This window comes from Equus przewalskii, chromosome 10, assembly GCF_037783145.1.
Source record: "Equus przewalskii isolate Varuska chromosome 10, EquPr2, whole genome shotgun sequence".
Classification (NCBI taxonomy): Eukaryota; Metazoa; Chordata; class Mammalia; order Perissodactyla; family Equidae; genus Equus; species Equus przewalskii.
The window spans coordinates 10,897,675-10,920,977 of NC_091840.1; the positions used below are offsets into that span (position 1 = coordinate 10,897,675).

General features: G+C 39.4%; 2 protein-coding genes across 15 annotated transcripts in view; one reads left to right on the forward strand and one right to left on the reverse strand.

Annotated features, from left to right (window-relative positions):
• The window catches only part of LOC103552375 (uncharacterized), a 55,450-nt gene that overhangs the window by 22,074 nt on the left and 10,073 nt on the right, over window positions 1–23,303 (forward strand). The window contains exon 5 of the mRNA XM_070561223.1: window positions 16,043–16,185. The gene's annotated coding sequence lies outside the window, so the exon portion shown is untranslated. The remainder of the gene's footprint in view (window positions 1–16,042; window positions 16,186–23,303) is intronic.
• The window catches only part of KCNJ16 (potassium inwardly rectifying channel subfamily J member 16), a 51,855-nt gene continuing 31,901 nt past the window's right edge, over window positions 3,350–23,303 (reverse strand). For 6 of the 14 annotated variants that reach the window (XM_008522322.2, XM_070560124.1, XM_070560125.1 and 3 more), the window contains 2 exons: window positions 10,584–10,734; window positions 3,350–10,083 (listed from right to left, as the gene is read on the reverse strand). In XM_008522322.2, the coding sequence (XP_008520544.1) occupies window positions 8,730–9,989 (1,260 nt within the window). In that variant the 5' untranslated portion in view covers window positions 9,990–10,083; window positions 10,584–10,734 and the 3' untranslated portion in view covers window positions 3,350–8,729. The remainder of the gene's footprint in view (window positions 10,084–10,583; window positions 10,735–23,303) is intronic. The other 8 variants (XM_070560131.1, XM_070560128.1, XM_070560129.1 and 5 more) reach the window with 5 other exon arrangements.

Below are 23,303 nucleotides of genomic sequence, written 5' to 3' on the forward strand. Positions count from 1 at the left end.
CAGACGTGTTGACTTTAAGTGCCTTAAATTTTGCTGTTTAAAATAGGTCCAATTTTAGAAAAGGACAGTAACATTAGATCTGAAAACTAAAGCCACCAAATACTATTATTGTAACTGAATTGTCGATTTATTATCATGGGAAGTATAAAATGTACATCACAGTCAGTTGTACATGACAGAAGGATTTAAAAAGAAGCAGAAAGTAGCGTGAAATTAGAACTTCCCTGTTAAATTCAGACAGCACAGCAAGCATGAGAACAGGAAAGATTGCAGTAAATTATATATGCTAATAAAAAAAAACATAAAAAGCCAACAAAGAACAAAAAAAGAATCAGGGCTAGGAGTCAAGTGAGGCAAAATCATCACATTTTTGGCTGCAGGGAATCATGAAGTAATTTAAAGCAACACTCATGCCATAAGTGTTTGGAAACTGTCAACCAGAGAGGGTAAGTAAGTCCCCCAAATCCCACAGCTCATTCGTGGCAGTGCTAGGACTAAAATCAATTCCTCTTGGGAGCAGGACGAGAATACGTTCAGCAAACTGACCTCCGACATCAAGACAAAAGCCTGATATTTAGAAAGAAACAATTTTGTGATAATTAGTAGATCACTGTTATCCTACAACTAATAATGCTTTTGCTGTCAAATTCCTTTGAAATATGCTACTATTACTGATATATATGAAGGAAAACAGGAAATATTAGTTTATTGAGCAACTCCTATATGCCAGATAGTTATGTGTATATGTGTGTGTATACATGCGTGTGTGTGTGAGTATCCTGATGTACTCTTCGCAATTAGCCCACAAGGTAAACACTATTATTTCCATTTATATTCATGAAGAAACTGAGGCTCAGGGACAATTAGGAAATTGCCCAAGTTCACACAGCTTGCAAGGGGACACGTGGAATTTGAACCCACTTCTGTCTGACTAGGTCCGTGATCCTCCTACCATCATATGTCATACATCAGAGAAAAAGAAGAATTTTTATTCCTCCATCCCAGACAAGGTCAACAACACACTTCTTTTCTGGCACTTGCAGTGTGGCTCTGAGTCTTCTGGGTGGTTTGCAGGTCCTCGGGGCCCAGCAGCACACCACAGGCCAGCAAGTTGTTCCAGGTTCAATCAGCAGCAGCTTGTTTGGGTGGTATTGGGTCATTTTTGGGCCATGAGCCTGTTCCTCCCAGGACCCCTTTAATTTGCTGGAACGTGTTGAGAAATTTGAATATTATGCAAAGTATTGTGATATAAAGTACTTAAATGCTTTTTGAAACAGCTTAAATGTGATGCCCAGTAGGTAGTTTTCACAGCGGGGAGTATCCTGTATGATATGGAGTCTGACTTTTCCTTGGTTTGGTACTATTCACTAAACCTTCTGTGTATCTGAGTAGAACAATATTTTTGTTCTCAAAGCACCATTTTACTGAATCCTGATGCCTCACACAACGGAGAGGAAATTGTGTTTACATAATCCAAAGTGGTTTTGGTAAGACAGTACACAAATCATTTACATTTGGTTGGGAATAATTTATATTCCTTCTACCAAATAATCGCTGCTTTTAATTATTTTTTCTTTTTCTTTCTTTTTTGGCTTAGTCAATGTTGAAAGTTAAGGAATGTAAATTAATTGATGAAATTAATTGATGAAAAGAGATGAAGAGTTTACTGCTGGCCGTGATAATAGCTGGTGATTTATTAGCACTCATTATATGCCAAGTACTGTTCTAAGCAGTTTAAAAATATTATCTCATTTAATCCTTACAACAACTGTGAGGTGAACACTATTATTTTCCTCACTTCACAGTTGAGAAAACTGGGGCACAGAGAGATTAACTAAATTGCCCAAAGTCACACAGGAAGCAAATAGTAGAAACAGGATCCAAAGCCAGGCAGTTCGATCCTTAAGACTGTACTCTTAATCACAGCTTAAAACTGAAAGAAAAACAATAGATAAGAGAACTAGGAATTGGAAATGCCAACGAAGTTGCTCTAGGCTGCACAATAAATAAGATAAACACCTGTTGTCAGCCCATGGCTACATGACTCTCAGGTGGGGCTCCTTCCCTGTAGGTCCTTCCTCAAAAAATTTAACGGTCCATTACCAGAAGAAAAACCTCACTACTCAATGTGTTTGCTTATTCCCTAAGGCTGGCCCTGCCAGAGGACTGGATGTTCCTGCTTCCAAGGTGACAGGCTTGGCGTGGCCCTCTGTGCATTAGCATTGCCCTGAAAAGGGGAGAAACTTTTTTAAAAAATTCAATCATTTTTGTTTACATTTTGAAGGAGATTATCCTCATTCATCATTGCTCTTACCAGCTGTTTCTCACATTTCTTTTTCCTTCCCCACACTCCAACCTCTTTAAATAATTCATAACCAATTAACAGTTCAGTTCAGAAGCACTTCTAGAAAATAACAGGCTTCTATTTAACAAAGGGTCTTGAAAGGATCACTTTCCCCTTTTAATGATTACAGAATAAAAATATCTCCAGCTCGGGCAGCAATAAGGACTGCTTACTGCCTTTGGTGATTCAAAAGGGCCCTGGCCGTTGGTAGTTGGGCTTTCTTCCTCTGCTGTCCCTCCATGGCTGTGTCTCTTTGGGCAGACAACTTCTCCAAGTTGGAGGTTCTCTCATATGTAAAATGGAATCTGATTAAATGAGTCAAGGTCCTGATTAAATGAGTCAATGTCCTAAAAACCTTTGGTTCTGGAATTGGCAGCTGGCCGAGGCTATTCTGTCTTTACCCTGGTCCCGGTGGCTAGCCTCCCTTCCCCAGGCAAACTGATATCAGATAGAATCAACAGGCAGCACAATACATAATTGATTTCTAACATGTGCTTCTAATTCAAATAAAGAGCCTTTAACCACAGTTTGTAGCACATGTGACTGAAGTATTTTATGTGGAAATTTGAAGGTTTCTGATAACTTTCTGTAAAGAACTTTTCACAGGGACTAAACCTCTTGGGACTCTTTCTTTCTCAAGTTCAAGTTACTTAGCTAGTGATTAAGGATGTTTTATAGGCCCCTGTGGTAAGTGATAGCATGGAGAAAAAGCATTCTTTGGCTATGTAATTTAGCAAGACTTAATCTATCTGTTTGGGTTTTCATCCACTGGGCTTGCTGAAAACTTCAAATGAGTAACCTGTTTCTCTGCAGCCCGTGGCGGCTCCAAAGTTTCCATCGAGAGCCCGAGTTCAGTGATTACCCAGCTCAGGTTGCCTGCTTTATTCAGAAGGTGCTCACTCTGAGTCCAGCTGCTTTTTTGTGGGATGACAGATAGACTCAAGATCCAGGATTCTTTTACTTTGCAGTATTTATAAAACAGAATAAATCAACGAGACCAATGGCAAAAGGCAATAGTTCATTTATTTTATTGTAAAATTTTTCCTGCTAGGTACTCAGCAACTAAGAGTCTATTCAGCTTTGAAATATTTAGCCCTGAAGACTTAAGTCTCCAAACTCTGCACAAGAGATCTCAAACCACAGGCATGGATATTCCCGAGGAAAGGAGCATGGGATGACATGATGAGGCAAGATGCTGCTTGCCCCCAGCCAAATCTCATGACCCAACCACACAGTCTAAAAGGTTCGTGTTAAGTTGCTTTAGTAAACTAAGAACAGTGAAAGAAGAAATTGCAAATTCACTTGGACGTAAGGTTTTTCTTACTGAAGAAAAGCTCAAAGGCTATGCAGACCGGTGATGATTTCCCGGCAACATTATGATTTCACCTCTTCAGGAAAATGCCCCTGTGAGGAGGCCTTGCTTTCTCTCTGACCACCGATGGATCTGAACTGAGTCTCAGTTACTAGCTTCCATTTTCAAAGACCTCATATCTAGAAGAATCTTTGCAGAGAATTTGTCAAGTGCCTCCCTGTCCTTAATTGGTCTGTTGTGTTATCCCTACTTGCACGCTAGTGTCCAAAGCTATTCTTTCCAGAGTGTGGGTCACAATGCTCCTTTAAAGACAGAAGTGAGAGAGACAGGTCACACCAAATTTAGAACTGAGGCAGAGCCCTGTGATTTAGAGAGTACCAAGGGTGTGTAGGGGTGGTTTCTAGAAGTCCAAAGGTGAAGCTCACCTTAAAAAAACACAGGGCCTTGCAGGACATTCAGAACAGAAGAATCAATGCTTGTAATGAGTAGAATGAATAGAATATTCTAAACTGAGTAGAATTTGGAGCCCAGTCATTGAAATGGAAGTGGTCTGTAGAACCCACTTTGCACATATCCTGGCCAACTCAGAAGTAATAAAATGCAAATATTTAAAGTAAGGATCTAGGTTTCTTGGTGTACTGTTAGAGTCCACTTGAATAAATTGATGCAGTTTGTTCTCCCTGGGGTCTGAAACACAGTACAGGGCAGATCTTCCTCGATTTACGATGAGATTACACCCAGATAAACCCTCAGAAATTGAAAATAATTTAAGTTGAAAATGCACTTAACACACCTAACCAAGTGAACATCCTAGCTTAGCCTAGCTGACCTTAAACGTGCTCAGAACACTTAGATGAGCCTACAGTTGGGCAAAATCATCTAACACAAAGCCTGTTTTATAATAAAGCCTGTTTTATAATAAAGTGGTGACTATCTCGTGTAATTTATCAAATGCTGTACTGAAAGTGAAAAATAGAACTGTTGGAGGGGTACAGAGTGGTTGTAAGCATATAAGTGTTTACCCTCGTAATCACGTGGTGACTGGAAGCTGAGGCTGCCACTGCCCAGCGCCAGAGAGAGGGTCATACAGCATATCGCCAGCCCAGGAAAAGATCAAAATTCAAAATTCCAAGTTTGGTTTCTACTGAATGCATTGCTTTCGTACCATGATAAAGTTGAACCATCCTAAGTTGGGGCTGTCTGTATTAGCAGAGTTTTGCATTTTTGCCCAAGCTGTACGGTGCTGGCTTGCCTGAGTCTCCATGGATTTCAGGTCACTAGGCTTAGTCAAAGTCCCATTAAAATATAGAATGTAATTCTGCGTGAGGGAAGGAAGAAAATAAAGGGCAGCCTGACAGCACGCCTAGTCAATCCTCTTATCAAGGTCACACAGCTATCAGTGTCTCAGAGGGATTTCCAGGCCAAAAGTAATTCTTTTGTGTTTGTTTTACAATAATAGCGGCATTTCCTCAACTCCCCAGTTTCCACAGAGACCAACTCCATCAAATGTCGTGTACAAGTACAAGTAGGACCCACCTTGTCCTCACTTTTTCCTGACCAGCCTTTTTCTCCTGGATAATGCCCTCTAGATAGATTGCTCACTATGTCAGTCGGAAATCATAATTTATTTTCACTCATGCAGAAGAAGTCTGGAGACATGCAATTAAGACTTGCACTCTTTCCTACTTTTCTAGTTTTCCTTGGAAGGGGTGTCCTTGATTCTCATTCTCACAAGATGGCTGTAGGAACTTCAACTACCAAGTTTAAGGTCTGGGTAAGGAGAAGAATGAAGACAGGGAGTAAACGGATATATGATAGCTAAGGCAGCCCCAAGAGAAGAACTTTCTTTTTTTTTCCCTTGCTTTCTTTCTGGGTTTGTTTTTTTTTTTTTTTTTTTGAGGAAGATTAGCCCTGAGCTAACATCTGCTGCCAATCCTCCTCTTTTTGCTGAGGAAGACTGGCCCTGAGCTAACATCCATGCCCATCTTCCTCTACTTTATATGTGGGACGCCCACCATAGCATGGCTTGCCAAGTGGTGCCATGTCTGCATCTGGCATCTGAGCTGGCAAACCCTGGGCCGCCTAAGCGGAACATGAGCACTTAACCGCTGTGGAACTGGGCTGGTCCCAGAAGAGCTTTCTTAAAGCTCACATCCAGAGAGTTCTGCTGCCATCTCATAGGCCAGAACCACGCCACTTAAGCGCCCCCCCTCTGCCTAGCTGGTAGGGAGACTGAGAAGCATCGCCGTAATTTTCTTTTTCTCTTTTAACCTGGGCAAATTGTTGTCCCAAATGGGAATTCTTTAGTCAGGAAGAAGCAAAGAATGAGATATTTGATGACATGGTAATTAAAAATCTCTACCTTGCTGTTTTGTTGTGGGAAGAAAGTGTATCTGTATAACACACCCATTAGCACTTGATGAACTGGTGGTCCATGAAAACAGCATTCCCTTCTCTCTCCCTCACTCCTCGAGGGCCCGGTTCACAGGCTTTTTCACACCATAGAGCAGTGCCTTGATGCCTCAATCTGTTTTCCATCTAATTAAGTCCACTGAATAATTCCATCTTTAGGGAGAAAATAGATGCCACAAGAAACAAGATTTAACTTACTTCTCATCAGTAACAGAACATTTGAAACTAGAAATGTCATTTTGCACAGAGCCTTCTTGCAATGCTCACAGAAGCACTTAGTTATTAATTCAGATATAGCTGTTCTACAAGCTGTTAAAAACCCATAAAAATGGTTTGTAATTCTGCCTATGTTCTAATTCTATGAGGCGGCAATCTTATTTTTGGTGCACCGTACCTACAGCTGACCATATCTGCAAATAGAATTTATGCTACCTGGAATATAGGCATATGCACACACTTTTTGCACTATTTTAAGATCTTTATTATCAAGTAACTCATTGGCGTGTCAAGGTATGTTATAAATCTAAACAGAAAATTATAAATATTACATGGGAATGTCAATTTTACATTCTATTCTGGGCAAGAGAATTTGATGATGGAATCACATGGTACAACAGAATGTACTTACTGGGCATTGATGTCTCTATTCTGAACTGACAAAGCAAGATCACGGACAGGCAGAGTCCAGGAAGTAAAGCAAAGTGCAATGAGACTAGGTGGATGCGAAACAAGCTAACAAAAGGAAAAAATAAAGACATTTTTGTTTATTGTGGTGGTAGTTGTTTCTACGTAGTGGATTGTTGGTCTCTAATTTAGCTGAGTAATTGCTGCTACAAAATCCAAATCTATAGGGCAGGTGCAATTTAAAAAATGAGTTCTGCTTTCGTGAAGCAAGACAGAAAAAAAATATGCACTATTTAGATCTCCGATAGTAAGCTTCAGGACAGTTTTACAACTTGTGACCTGAACAAATCTCTTGTCCATAAAATAATAAGAATAAAAGATTTGTACATGTGCATTTAAAAAGGAACTTTACTGCTCATAGGCAAAAGAAAGGAAGGAAAGGAGGAAGGAAGGAAGAAGTAAAAAGAAGAAAAACTTTATATACCTCCATATTTTACTTTTATCGGTAATTGTGGACTATGTGATTCAATTTGCTTGTGTGCTTTAACGTAAATGAAAAGGGAGAAAGGGAGAGAGATTTTCCAGAAAAAACAAAAACTATATGTGCACATATATATATATTTAAATAAAGTAAACAAATAAAAAGCTGTGGCATATACATATTGCCAGCTTAGCAATAATGTAAAACAAAACAAAACAGATAATTCTGAATGTAGCTAATAACTCTTCAATTTATAATGCTTAAAGTGACTGACTCTTCACTCATAAGTGATTGGATTTGCAGTTCAAATAATCATGATTAACATCTTTTAACATGGAAATAGAGTATACAAATTTATCTCATATCCTAAAATTTAAGCAATTCTCTGGTGCTCAGCATATCCACTTAATATTGTGCATTTAAATCACCTTAATTAGATTTCACAAAATCTTCAGTTTAAATGATTGTTCCAAGTTCAATGGATGAGTTTCTTAAAATCCACAATTCAAGTCATTTATGTCTTATAAAATGACCAAGACAGGAATCATACACAACTGCTTCTGGGCGCAAATAAATACCTTTCCCCTTGCCCACCTCCCTTCCAAATAAAGGTCCCAGCCCAAGCTTCAGTCATTCAGACACATGCACAGGTTTTTTCCTAAATAGCTGAGAATGTTTATACTTCCACCTATTCCCTCACCCCATCTCTATGATCCTGTTCCTTCCTGTTGTCCTTGGAGAAGATGGGAGGTGGGCATAGGAAGCCCCCTTGTCAGAGAACCTAGAAAGGTTCTAGTCGCCTTATTTCTGCTCTTGCATGTAAAGCCATTTGTTGGAGTCAACCAGGGCATTTAAGAGAGAAATACTGCTCCGAATAATAGTGTCAACTTTTCTTCTGCCTAAAGGGTTAGAGGAAAAATAGTTTCTAGCACTCATTGATCATTATCCAGGCAAGTGGCAGTGGAAGAACTGTCTGAATTGGGGGCATTGCCTATTTCTTACAGCCACTACCTCTGCCTGCTGATACCAAGACACTATGAGCGACAAACATCGAACCAGCTTAAATATCTCAACATTACCATCTACTGAATGCATATCTTGCATATCTCAGTTAGATGACATGACACTTTTATAGGAAATCACTCATTATACCATCAATTTTGACACACTTAAAAATTTGTTATTCATGCTGCCTGCCTATCTTCCTATTTTTATTTATTCCAATACCCTACCTTTGATCCCCATTACTGAATATTACACCTCCAATTGAAGATACAAGTATATGGGACAATAAAAGAGATGAAATTTAAAATCAATTAGGTTCTTAATAGCTTTTGTAATACAAAATCTGCTAGCCAAAAAAAAAGTTCAAATGATTGGAAACTATGTAATTTTTAGATTATCTTTTATCGATTTTAACCTGCTCTTACCCCCCCATCACTATCAAACATACTATATAACATTCTTGAGAAACCCTGATTATAACTACTTGCCTTAAGGTGATTGGCTAGAGAGTTTAACGATTGAGTGGAAGCCCTTGTAATTATAATTTAGGACTACATTTGGGATTCTACAGAGATTCTATTTAAAGTCAGGAGAGCTTTCTGATAAGGTGCTTCTTTACACTCATCTGTGGCAGAGGTGGTGGTCTCCTCTGGGTTTTCACAGCTGCTGACAATGGCAACTGCACTAAATGACCTTCTTCTGACCTTGGTATCTGATGTGCTGGAGCTTCGGACTGGTGGGGCTTTCTCCATGTTGTGGAGCTGCTGGTCTTTCCAGTCCAATTGTTTGGCACTGCAAAAGGGAGCATAGACTTCAACACTTCCCTCAAACTGCAAACAGTTCACTTTGTAATACTTTCTCTTAACTTCCAAGACATCATTAAACCTATGCCCCCAGAGAATTTCTCGGGGAACATAGGAACTTCTGGATTGGTGGGATGTCCCAGTGGAATCACCAGTATAGATAAATGTCACCAAAATCTCAAAGTTATCTTTGGCCACTGCTTTTCGGTCAAGGGCATACAGAGGGCTCTCTTGGTCAATTTCATGGACAATAGTTACTGGTGTGACAAGGATGATCTGGTCATTGACTAACTTTAGGTCTTTAAATGCCATTGTCATCCGCCCTTCGCTGTCTTCTGTGTAGCGGAGAAGTTGGGCTCTAACTGTGCCTTCTACCACATGGTTTGGTCGGAAATCACCAATGCGCCACATGAGGCAAAGCTTCCCATCTCTCATGCCAATGAGTGCAAAATAGCTGAACCGAATGGTTTGTGCTCTCTTTCGAGCGGTTGCCATTTTGGCCAAGGCAGCTCCAATAATGAAGGTATTTATGATGCTGCTTAAAATGGACTGAAGAATCACCATGAGCACTGCCACAGAGCATTCTTCAGTGACACAGCGGTAACCATAACCTATGGTAGTTTGGGTCTCAAGGGAGAATAAAAACGCGCCTGTAAAAGAATGGACGTTGTCAACACAGGGTGTAATGTCCGGATCATTTAACAGATCTCCATGATGAAAGGCTATTAACCAAAAGATAGAGCCAAATATCAACCAGGAGAGAATATAAGATAAAGAAAATATCACAAACATATGGCGCCACTTGGTGTCTACAAGAGTGGTGAAAATGTCGACCACATAGCTTCCCCATTCTCCAAAAATGTGCTTGAAGTACACGTTGCAACTGCCATCTTTGTGGAGCAGGCGTCTTCTCGCTCTTCTCTTCTCAGCTATAACATGCTCTGGGGGGTAGCCTGGGTATTTGGGGTCCACATTTACAATCGGATAGCTGCTGCCGTAATAGCTCATTCTTTCCTGTACCCTTGGGGCATCCAGCTGAGTTTCGTAGTAGTAATAGTTCTAGGTGTGTTGGTGTTTGTTGGTTTAGGTTTTCAGTTAAGACCTGAAAAAAAAAAAAAAAAAAAAGAAAATTAAACACACTTTAGCTTTAGCTTTTAATTTCCAACTTTATAGCAACTTGCGAAACTTGAAGCAATTTTATGCCATCTGAAATAGCTAAGACTTCGTTTGAACGATAGACATTCAGTATTGATTACTCTAAATTATTTCAGTTTAGAATTCCACTCAGTCATTATAGGAACAAAATATGCAATTAGAGAAAATGATATTTTTATATATGCATAAGGCTTGAGTAAACACTATGATTATCCCAGATGAAGCCTCGGTACCTTTTCTGACCTGAGATAAAAAAATTTTGTCTTATTTTTGTAGACTCTTCTGGCATGAGGGCATTTAGAGAACAAAATAATCTACCATATAAAAAGACAAAGTATAATTCAGATATTCGTCCAGCAGTCTTAGAAGCTTTCTGTTTAAGTCAGATGGTTTTCCTTAGAAGAAGGCAATTAACAGTTTCGACCTTCATGTTAAAATGTAACTTACATTCTGGTTGCCGTAATAGGTAGTCCTCACCTTCCGCCGTCCTCTCTCTTCCACAGGAGATTGTTCTTCCTTGTGTGTTTCCCAGGCTAGCACAGAACTGACAGGGACGCTATTTCAGATTCAACTCCTTTATTTTAGCTCCACCTTTAGTCTCGAGAGAAAAAAAAAATCTTTCTTAAACCCAGAGGAGTTAAAACCACTCCCAGGTAAGCTTTCAATAAGGTATAAAATTGCTTCTGCCTTTGTCTCAAAACATCCATCTTTTCTTTTCTTTTTTTTGATACTGTTCACTCTTCTCCATCTCTGTTAATGGAAGCTGAAAATTTGCCAACGTTGCTAATCTTGTTTCCCTCTTAAAGGGAGCATAATACAATTGGACCTTTCTCTCTAGTTCTTCAGTGTATTCCTGATGCTTTCACAGCCATCCCTAGGCAAAATCATTTTTTTCCTTCCAAATTCAGTGTTTAAAAGATCAAAGCAGAACATACAGTTCTTATCACTTTCAGCATCTGTGGTATAGGCCAATGGATTTCCCAGCTCAAGTCTGAAAGGAAATTTTAAAAATGCATTGCTAAATAGCCTTTAGTTACTTCTACGCGAAAAAAGAAGTCACTGCAGCCCAGTTTTAATGGTTTAGCAAGTATTAAGATATGTTTTCCATGTAGTCTACCTGTGCTAGTGGGGAAAGAGTGTGTAAGGGGGAAGGGAGACCTGAGACTAGAGGATCCTGACACTCTGCGGCATAGAAAATGCAGTAGGGTAAATACTCCTGACACTGAGACTCCCCTTGAAACCAACGAGGGAAATTAATCACTAAATACTTATCCAGCACCTTCCCTGCTGCAAAAGGGCAGAAAGAGTTAATTTCCCTCCAGTCAAAAGGAATCATTTTTCTTCTTCTCCAGGGATCCGGCCTACTTTACAATAAACACTTTGTTTGGTGGACCACTGTGAGGATGGACTCTGCTTAACAGCCAAAAGATCCTGTAAGGCTTGTTTGAGCTTCTCTCTATCCATCCACCCATCCCCAGCCACTTCACCTACCCGTCCTTCAGATCTGCTTTGAGTAGTTACATCCTGTCCTTTGTCAGTACTTCAACCGTGTTTTGGGTGGACAATTGTATAATTTCAGGATATGACCGTGGCTGACAAAATGCTTACTGGAATGTTGAAGGTAAAGTATGTTCATAAATTTTGTCCACAACATATATCTTTCATTGTAGGTTCCTGTCTGATGTGTCATCAGACACTTTACAAACAGGAGAAGCCGCTCAAGAGTTCTCAGTCTCCATTCTCTCACCTGAGCCTTCGAGCCATGAGAATGGAACCACTTATGGTCAACAGCCCACATGATTTCAAATTAAAAAGCAGATTTGGAGATGGGATTATTTTCTTGTTAAATGCTTCCAACCCAGTTCCTTAAAGGGAACAGTACACATCGTGGGAGTCTGAGAATAAGAAAGCACAGTTCATAAATCAAGAGCTACTGTGTGACTCTGCTCTTTTCTGCTGCCAAAAGAAGAAAGAAAGGTTTCTATTTGAAATGGCATTTGGTTGGCATCATTTTGAACTCCAGTGGTGCCAACAACTGTTATAAACAAGACATTTTTAAAACACCTTCAACAGTACGCTAATTGGGGAATGAATTTTCAATTAATACAAGCTACAAGTGAGCAAATTTGAGGATGTGGAAAATTTATCTGTGAATAGTGTAACAATTTCAGGGATACAAGTTACAGCTGTGAGAATTTTTGCCCCAAACCCACCATGTCCTCTGCTGCGGTTCATTATTGTGATCATTCATTTCAACTTATTTAAAGAAAAGCTTTCAGATTCTGTTTAGGTCCATATACTTTGTTTATTCTTTAATTCTCCGACCAAGAAAATGATGCAATTTTCTAAAAGACGTTTGTCTTTAAGTTAAATGATAGATTATGACCAAACTAATTTTATTGTCTTATCCATTTCTGAGCCAAGAAGTTTATGGAAGCCCTTTAATCAAAATAGCTAGACAAAATAAATAGTTATTAATCTCTTGTTTCTTATATTGTGTTAATTTGAGCACTTTGCCAATTGTTTGCCATTAAATAATAGAGGATAAAACTTGTTGATTGATTGGATAGTCTATATTTAACAATCGTATTTCTCAGGATTAAGACCCAGCTTTACAAATGCCTTAATGCTTTTCTAATCATCTTGTCACCGTCTATTCCATCATGAAAAAGAATTCGCCGTGTTCCTACTTCTGTTTTTCTTTTTGCCTGCTGACCTCCTAGCTCTCTAGAAACTTATGGTGGCTACTTCCTTGGTTGCAAAATTCCTTTTCTTTACTAAAAATGGAAATTTGATCACTGTAATTACAAAATTGTGGAGTATAAAGTTCAAAAGTAAATACTAAATCAGGTAAGGTCCCCCTCCTGCACCACTTTCAAAGTCTTTTGCCGGGTGATTCATGACAAAGGCAGGAAAAGACCTGCACTTTCTTTGCCATGACAGGGAGCTCTTTTATAGACGTGGCTACGGTAAGGAGCAATGCACGGTGAGGAGGTGGATGGTTTCCTGAGAATGCCATTGAAGTTTATTACAATTTGCAAAAACGCTTAGGAAAACACCACGAGACGCCCCGATTTACTTCATCCCACAGAGACAACTGAGAAAGAAAAAATTGCTCAGCAGACCCAATACTGACAGTGACTTCTCTTAAACCTTGCTGACTGCATGAAGTTCAGACATAAAAAAGTGTTTCTTAATCAACTTTAACTAGTGAGATCTGTTTTCAGTCCTCAGTTTTCTAGATCTTTGCATGAATTCGGGGAGAAAGCTTTACCGACTTAGTAGTTGTCATTTTCAACAAAACAAATGAGCATCCTGCATATCTGTTGCCATTTCTTGATTTGCTCAAGTGCCTCAGTCAGACTCGAAAATTTTGAAACAATTCCTCTGCCATTTTACCGTATCCTCTCAAATTCAGCTATTTACCAAGCAGATTACTCTTGTAGATAGTTCTTCAAATTTAAGCTGTTCCTTAGCATGTTGAGGGTACAATACAATGGTTGTGACTTTACAATCCTGTATCACTTTGATAATAAAATTCAATCTTGTCTCTAGCACCTCCTTAATATAGATAAATTAATAGTAATAGTAATTGTCTTTGTATAATTTGAGCTGCATCATGAAAAATGGTCAAAATATCTTTGGTAAAATTCTCTTATTAATGCTCTTGGCCGTTGAGATTAACAAGAACCTTCTTTAACATGCAAATTGCTTACATGAAGTCGTCAGTGATCAAGTTACTTTCCTGGCAACTATTAGATGAGAAAAATTTTAGTGGAAACATGAGAGTTGATGGGATAAAGAGTAGAAAAGATGGCCTCAATTCTGCATGCAGGTCATTGCCTGTAAAGATTGGCTTGGGTGGAGGTCTGTGGTGTAGGAAGAGGGAGGGGGAGGGGCGGCAGGAAGGTCAGGGAGACAAAGTGTCTTCAGATGGCACTTGTTGGGGGCCTCTGCTTTCTGAGGAGGAAGGAAAGAGTGGTGTTAATGAATTAGGACAGAACCCAAACAAGGTAGGCTATTTTGCTCAAAACCTGTCCCACAACTTCTTGCCCTGGAATTATGCCTGAGCCTTATCTTGCCTGGAATCCTCATGAGACATTTAGACACACTTAAGCAGAGCTCTTCATTCAGCCATTGAACAACTGCTTCGCCCAGTGCCTGCCGGATATTGTCTGTACTTCTCCAAACACTCCCTGTCTCCTAATTTCAAACAGTTCCTCCTTTGTTGACAAATCCACAGCATTCTCACGTTTCCTTCTCAGCTGCTGTCATTTCCAGAGCAGGCCTTGCGTTGACCTACAGCTTTTGTTCCTTCTCTCTTCTATTCTGCCTCCCAACCCTACCCTCCAACCCTGGTCCAACTTCTCAGAGACCATGGGTTTTACTTCTTTCCTGATTTAACCTTACAGTTTCTCCTTCTGAGTCAATTTAAGAAAGTTTTGTGCCAGTTTATGATGGAAAGAGGTTATAATATGTTATGAGCAAATGACTAAACTGAAAGTTGGTGCTGGGAAGGAGAAGCAGAAATCCAGCATTATAACATTGCTAGTAACTTCATCTGGAAATCCTCTTTCTCGCCCACTTTTTCTTTGAGTAATATCTACAACCTCATCGTAAATTCTGCCTCACCCAAAATGATGCTGTATTTTATATAGAAGCAAAAGAAGTGTGAAGTATGAGATCATGTTTCTCCATTTTCTAGATGTCCAGATAGTACCAAAATAATATGAATTATAATACCAAATTTTCTGGCTTAAAAATCAAATTACCTAATAAAGAATAGTCTGAAATAAATTTTTTTTTTTTTTTTGGTATTATAGAGAAAGCATGCACTGGGAGGCAGACTCCAGTTCCAGCTCTGTCCTCAACACCCTGATTGGCTTGTAAAAGCAACATTTCTCTGAACCTCAGTGTCTTCTTCTGTGATATGGGGATGATACCTATGTCACCAAATTGCTGTGATGTTGGAATGAGATGATGAATAGGAATCCATCTCTCACTGTGCTGGGCTCACAGTATTTATTCAATAATCACTGCTTAAATCTGAATCCCATGAGGACTCAGTTTCCCCATCTGTAAAATATAGAAACATCTGCTTTAACCTTCTCAAAGAAATGAATAAATTATGTTAATGAGACAGAAAATAATGGTGTAGACCAAGGTTTCAGTTTATATACTCATCAAACAAGGTGTCTCTGAAGAGCTGACGTTAAAAAAGAGACTTGCATGACAGCAGGGCAGACAATATGTGGTTCCCAATAGATATTTCTATTTAAGTTCAGGGATGTCACCACTGTTTCCTACCACTAAGCCACCTTGGCCACTTCTCTGTCCTTCTACTATTTCCCCCAAACCCCAGGAACCAGGTCATTTTCCATTCTTTTTCACAACTGTTACCAAATGGGAGATGCCTTATTTCTTGTTCTTAACACACACACACACGTACACACATTCATATATACACACATACACATACTCCAACTCTGTTTAAGAATTGTATTGCTATTTACTCTGAGCAACCAACCTAAAGGAAACAAGACTGACAAGCTTGGCAAATTTAACAGGTTCAAGAAATTCACAAGGTGATTATCATGGTTATTCTTTGTCTTAAATGGTATGTACATGTTTTACTAATATGGTTCTAAAGGCTTCTCTTGTTCTTATCTTGAATATCAGTCTACCCATCCCTGTCTTGGTTGGATGCCAGCCCAAGTTGCCTAGAGTTTACCTTGAGCTGCATCTGCGTTGCTGAAGAAGTTGAATATAATGAGATTTTACGTCTTACGATCACAGTTCAATTTCTCCTTGATGTGTAAGGAAAGTATTTCCCCAGTGGCCTCTAAAATTCTCCAATGGATAATTTGTTACTAATAATTTCCATTCTTATTTTGTTTTTTATTCAGTTTTTAAATTGAGCTCCTACTGTGTGCCAGACCCACCTATTTTTAAGAATGAGTGAACAGAGTCCCACCATTGTGGAATTTGCATTTGAGAGCTGGGCATCAATAAACATGAAAACAATAAACTGAGGTCACCGCCGATGCTGGTAAGTACCAAGGAGAAAGTAAAATGAATTATGAATTGGAGAACAACGGTCGGAGCAAGGAGGGAGGGTGTCGCTTAACAGGGGTAATCAGAGAAAGTTTGGTCCAGGACCCCACATTCAAGCTGATAGCATGCTCTGCACCTCTCCTGGCTCTCGCCTTAGGTAAAAATGTTCTCAGCTCAGGCCTGCTCTCTGTCCTATTTTGTTTGTTTGTGGCACAGTCATTGTCTAGTTGTTAAGACTCTCACTATTTACAGGTGTAGTATGGCTGCTGCTTCTTTTGTTCTAAGAGAATTTGAAGGCCTGGTTCTCACAAGAACCTATCATTACAGGAACGTATCTGCATTTTATCACTGAATTCAGGTTTTCCTGATCAGATAAAAACCTGGTTTTACCTGATTTACATAACAGCCTTCTAACTCATCTGCCACTTTCATCCAGAGTGATTGTTCTAACTTGAAATGTAAATATCCCTTCTCCTGCTACCTATGGTAGCGCAGTTCAAGGGTAGGTATGTTTAGATCAAAGACTTGGATTCTAACTATGGTTCCACCACACCTTAGCTGTATGATATCAGCATCTTACAAATATCTTTAAGTTTCCTTGTATTTATTTAAAACAGGGCCAATAGTTGACTTATCTCAAAATGTTTTTGTAAGGATTAAATGATGTAATCTAAAAGAGCACAATGCCTAGCACCTTGGAAACTGTGCTTATCTATAGTCCTCCTTTAACCTTTCATTTGAATTAATTTCTCTCCCCTCCTTCTTGAAATAGCTTATAATACTAGGTCCTTATCTAGTCTAGGAGAGATGGATGTCTGAGCTGCAATCTGAAAGACGAATACAAGTTAACTAAATTAGAAGAAAGAGAAAAAGAGTTTCCCAAGTAGAAGTACAGCATTTACAAAGGCTCTGAGACTCAAAGACGCATAGGGCATGCTTTCCATAGAACTAAATTCAAAGCAAAGGGTGAGAGTAGGGGGGGGAATTGAAGCTGGAAAGAGAGATAGGGACAGAGAGTATCAGTGGCCAAGGAGGGAGAATCAAAGATTTGGGTCTTTTCCCAAGAACAGTGAAAGTGATTGGAGTATATTAACCAAGGGCACAGCGTGATACATTTTCCGTGTTAAAAAGATTACTCTGGCTGTCCAGTGAAAAATTGGTTGGAGAAATTTAAAGGCAGATGTGGGCAGGTAAACCAGGAAGGTGAGAGATGGTCAGGTGAGAGATGATGGTGGCTGGGATTAGGATGATGCAAGAGGAGGTGACAGAAGCCACCTCTCACTTGGGTGTTTCATCACCCTGCCCCTGGAGAAGGGTCACATGACTTTGGAGTGGCTATTTAGAATAGCAAGAACAAGACTTTGAATCTTAAGGAAGTGACAAGGTGCTGAATCCCATTATTCCAGGCAAAGACCAGGAGTCAAGAGGCCAGCGTTGTGATGGTGCATTTAAGCCTCCCCGGAGAAGGGCCCAAGTTGCAGCTCCTGAGAAGGCGGTCCCTGAGATAAGATTTCCATTTTGCCTTGCCTCTTGCTTCTGCTTGAAACAGGTTCTCTCTCTTCATACCTCCTTTGATGCTATAAGCTACCTGATATCTTTTCAATAATATTTTCTTTTGCTTGCGCTAACCAAAGATAGTTTTTATTGCTTGAAGCAGGGAAAATTCAGTTTAATTTACATTTTAAAAATATCTCCTATATGCGAGACTATGGTCTAATCACTCTCCTTCATTCCCATCACGTAAACTAGCAGCAGGTCCTATCGGTTCACCTTCACAGCAGATCTGAAATCCAGCCACTTTCTCCTAGTAGTCAAAACCACCATGTCTTAAGTCTTTATGGACCACAATAGCTTCCTAAGAGATCTCTTTCTGTCTTTGCTGTGCTTTAATCTACTCTTTTGAAAAATGAAATCAAAACATATCACTCCCCTCTTTCAAACCCTCCAGTGTCTTCCCATGGCAATTAGAGTAATTTGCATAATCTGTATTGTATACAGATTGTACACGTCTGTCTGCCCATCTCTGGAAGTTTTCTCCTACGAATCTGCTTCTCACTGTGCACTCTCTATCATCACTGAGTCTCCCTTTCTCAGTAACACTGGGGTCAGAAAACTATCGTCTAAGTGCCAAGTCTGGCTAACTGGTTGTTTTTGTAAATAAAGTTTAGTTGGAACACATTCAGACCATTGTTTATATATTGTCTATGGCTACTTAACTGTCAGGCTACTGCTGCAGACTTGAGTAGTTGCAACAGAGACCATGTGGTCCACGAAGCCAAAAATATTTACTATCTGGCTCATTATGGAAAAAGTTTGCTAAGCTCCGCTCTAACACAGAAGGATGTTCCTGCCCAGGGCCTTTCCACTTCCTTTTCTGCCTGTGTGGCTTCTTATCATCACTGAAGTCTCATCCTTTTTTTTTTTTTCTTTAAAGATTGGCACCTGAGCTAACATCTGTTGCCAATCTTTCCTCTTCTTCTTCTTCTTCTTCTTCCCCCCAAAGCACCCCAGTACAAAGTTATATATTCTAGTTGTAGGTCCTTCTGTTTGTGCTATGTGGGATGCCGCCTCAGCATGGCCTGATGAGCGGTACTAGGTCCCTGCCCAGAATCCAAACCGGTGAAACCCTGGGCCACCAAAGCAGAGCCCACAACTTAACCACTCAGCCACGGGGCCAGCCCCTGAAGTCTCATCTTTAATGTCACGTTTTCAGAGAGGACTCATTTGATGAGTATGTAAACTAAAATCCTCCCCACACCATTATTTTCTGTCTCATTAACGTGATTTACTCATTTCAAAACACCACTACTGATTGATTTATTTGTTTATTGGCTGGATTGTCCCATGAAATAGATTATAAGCTCCATGAGAAAAAGGTCTCCTTGTCTTATTTACCACTGTGTCTCCAGCAGGTAGAGCAATATATGTCACGTAGGCATTCACTAATTATACTTTGAAGGAACGAATTAGTAAATAATGGAACAATATAATATCCTCAAGGAGATTTCGGTCCTAATAAGAGAATCAGCATTCCTAGAACTCTAAAAACATCAGAGTTGACAGTCTTCCAAAGGTCAGCTCTCAATTCCTTCCATTTACTTTGCCTCTCCCTTGTCCTAGCTGCCAGTTTATACATAGTTACAAAAAACAGTCATATTATTTACTTTTACTTAGCAGCTTCCCTAGAACTGTGGATTTCAGTATAATAACTGCATGTAACTATGTTGCAGAACTCTCTGGAAGTCTAGAGTTGAAAAAAATTGTGCCTGGCATGAAAAAGTGTTTAATAAGATTTGTTAAACCAATGAATGAATTATTAGAGATATGGTGCTCCGAGCACAAATGCACCTTATTATACTGTCATTGTAAAGAAATATTCAAATAGAATATATACGTATTTAATTTGAACTATTCCTGGAGGTTAGTTGGCTATATGTGACAATAGTCTATGAATTTGGTGCAGCCTCTGTTCCATTAATTCCACTTGTAGCAATTTATCCTAAAGAAATTATCATGAAGGAGCACAGACGCATAATTTGTATCACTTTTGTAGTAGCAAATTTTGTCTATGGCCTAGCCATCTAATAAATGTGGGACTGTTTCACAGGGAATGATATAATTGATGTGGATCAAGGCTGCCCCAGGTAGAGAGGCCCAAGGTATCCTGGCCTACATGCTGATCTATATGACCTGATGGATTTTATGGTGTGGATTAGGGCTGCCCCAGGGAGAGAAGCCCAGGGCATCCTGGCCTACATGCTGATCTATATGACCCAATACATATCTAAAGTTATATGACCACACAATAACCAGACCCCACCTGCACTAATACCATTTAATGACTTTTTACATGATCTTTCCTTTGTCTTGTAAAGAAATAACTCACATACCTATACCTTATAAATTTAGCCCTAACCCTCCACACATTGCAGCTCTTCACTGCCCATGGGTCCTGTCCCCATGCCGGCAGTTCTAACTGCCCATGGGTCCTGTCCCCATGCCTGCACCTCCTTACTGTCCATGGGTCCTGTCCCCATGCTACTCCATGCTATTCTCTGAATAAAAGAGCACTACTGCCAGGCCTTGAGAGTCCAAGAAATCTTTCTTTCGACTTCTTGACTCACCGAGCCTGCATCACAATCATATTATTACTCATTACTTTTGATGTAGCCATTAAAAGCAATGGAATAGAAGAATGACAGGAAAAATGTAAAACATAGTGTTTGGTAGAAAAAATAAAGTAGGACTATAAAACAGCTTGTATAATATAATTTTTTCAAGTTTAAATACATTTAAACATGCAGAAAAGACAAAATGATATGCAATAAAATGTTAATTGTGGCCCTCTCTGTTTGGTATGATTACTTTTTCTCCTCCTTTTTCTTCTGTTTGCTTATTTATACTTTCTAAAATCTTACAATGAACATGCATTACTTTTGAAAAAAAGAAAAACAGGTATTTTCAGCTGGTACTTCGAAGTGTACCAATTTTGAGGCTCCATAAAGGGAAAGCAAACCAATGGCAATCTAAAAGCATTTATTAGAGCCTTTAAAAGGCAACTATAAATAGCCCAGAAAGGCAGACAGTCTTACAGACGTTTAAAGTCAGACATTGATGCTGTAATTTTTGCTGGAACAATTCACAGAAACAAATATAGTGACATTTAATTCATCTAAGTAAAACCAGATCTCATTTAAAACAAGGAAGGGGTGGGGAGAGGGAGCTGGGTCAGATTTGGCCACTGGATACCAATTGGAGAAATCATGAAAGCAGTTGGTAACAAATCAGAGATACATAAAGCAGAATTAAAATCAAACAGTCATCAAATGCAATTCTTCCCTCCCAGCACCCCCTTTTCTCCCTTCCCCATTCCAAAACATATTAAACTGCTAATACCTTCATTTCTTGGCTTGGTATACCAAAGTCTGTTTTAAGAATCTTTCTTTTATCTTAATATCTTCAATAACTTTGGAAAGAAATGTTAAAAATTGTGCTATTTTGCAACGTTACTACTTTAAGCTTTGTGTTAATAGACTTTTAAGATCCAAGGAAATGGTCCTTTGAAATGGATAAATTTGAGGAGGGCCGTTAGATATTTATGACATAGATTTTGCTAAATAGCTGGCCCTAGCCAGTTCTGAATAATTCACATTCATGAACTCTGAAACCTCGTTCAGATAACCCTATAGGCAGTATAGCAGGGCAGTGTTTTTCAAAGTGTTGTCCACTAACAAGCTGCTTCTGAAATCCTAGGGGAACATGATACACCTGCAGATCCTTGGGTTCCACCCCAATCGTTCTGATTTCCTTGCCCCCTGGTTGATTTGTATACATCCTCAAGATGGAGATCTACTACCTTAAAGTTTTAAGAATTGAGACGCTGGGTTCTGAAAGACTGAGATTGGGTTCAGATCACCAGTAAGACAAACCGTGCACTGCTGCATAATTTACTGGACCTCTTTGAGTTTCTGTTTGCCCATCTGAAAAAGGCTGGTTGTAGGATTGCTGGGAGGATTAAATGAAGCTGTGTTCCCAAACCTCCTTTCACAGTACCTGGTAATTAATAAGTGTTTAATCGCAATGCTTTTAGCTCTGACTATAGCTCATTCAAGCATAGATCCAAATGAGGAGAGAGAGAGGTTGAGAGTTATCTGCCATTTTTTTCCACCAAGCATTATTGGATTGACAATTTCCCAGACTTGCTTGAAAGTTCCCTTCTAGCAGCTAATTGCCTTGACATAACCTTCATGGAGACATGACAGAGCTGCCCAGAAGAACCACAAATATCACTAAGAATAGAAATCATTTTGTACTAGTCACCCACTTTGCTTTCTAAATGTCAGGTTACCTACTACTGTCCTTTAATATCTCCCATATAGTTTGTTTTGGGAGCTGCTTTGATTAAACCTAACCATTCATCCCCAAACAAATGTAATATAGGGAAAGCATATGTGCCCTGGCTTTTGACCTTTTATGGTATTCAAAAGAAAAGCAAGTCCTATCTCTCTGTTGCTATTTTCCCATTTTGTGAAAACTGCCTGTAAATTGTCCTCTCTGGCAATTTACAGAGAGTCTATTTATTAGTCTATTCAATCCGCTGGGATTCATTGAACTCACAGATGTGATTTGCTAGAGACCAGGAGCTCCCTGGATAGCGTCTACAACTTCTTTGACCTTTAAATGATTGAGTTTCTGTTTTAAGCTGTCAAAATGAAAACCCAGGATATCTCTATTGGGGAGGAAAATAAAGCAACTGTTATTGGCTGTTATCTCAATTCCTATTTTCCCTTGTGGATACAGATAAATTGTGAAGTCTTTAAAATACAAGACAAAAGATCTCACTAGGAAGATTCAGATAGAGAGCCTATTGAGACAATACCTTAAGCAGCGTATTGCCTATTATGCAAGATTAGCTTTCTATTAGCCTGCACCTTTTCAAGAACACTTGGCAAAAAGACATTGCCACTTACTACAGATAATAGAAGATTTAGGTACCTGACAGAAGTTAGCGCATTTGATAGATTCTTGAACTTCCATGTGTTCCCTTTTCTGCACTTTCTCCACTAGTTATACTTCTATTTCCACTAGAGTGTAGTAGAAGAAGAATGAATTGTCCTACCTCAGTTGGAAGGTGTGATTTCATCATTTATGAATGGCTAGACAATCAGAAGTGACCCAAGTTAGTAAAAGAGAATTGACACTGTCCCCAGCATGTCTTAGGCTGGAATATTCACTGTGGTGGACACCGGGGAGTTCAGTGTAGGGCAGATGGGAGCACTTTTCCCTTAAACCTCATGGTAAGATATTTAAACCTTCATTGTAATTGACTATATCATTTAGCCAAACATACCAATGCCTGTAATGAGTTGGAAAAGATCACAGAAACAGCCTCTGTGTATTCTTCAATTCAATCAACATTTAGCTATAGCCAAGGCATTGTGAGGACTATTACTGATGATTATGGGGACTATTACTGCCTTTGAGCTGTTTAATCTTGCCAAGTATATCACAGACATTCTGTGAAGAAAGCTCACTGAAAGCGAAGGCTTCTATGATAGAATAATATCAAACGTGGGCATGATGTTGTAGACCCAAAAGAAAGATGGTCAGGTT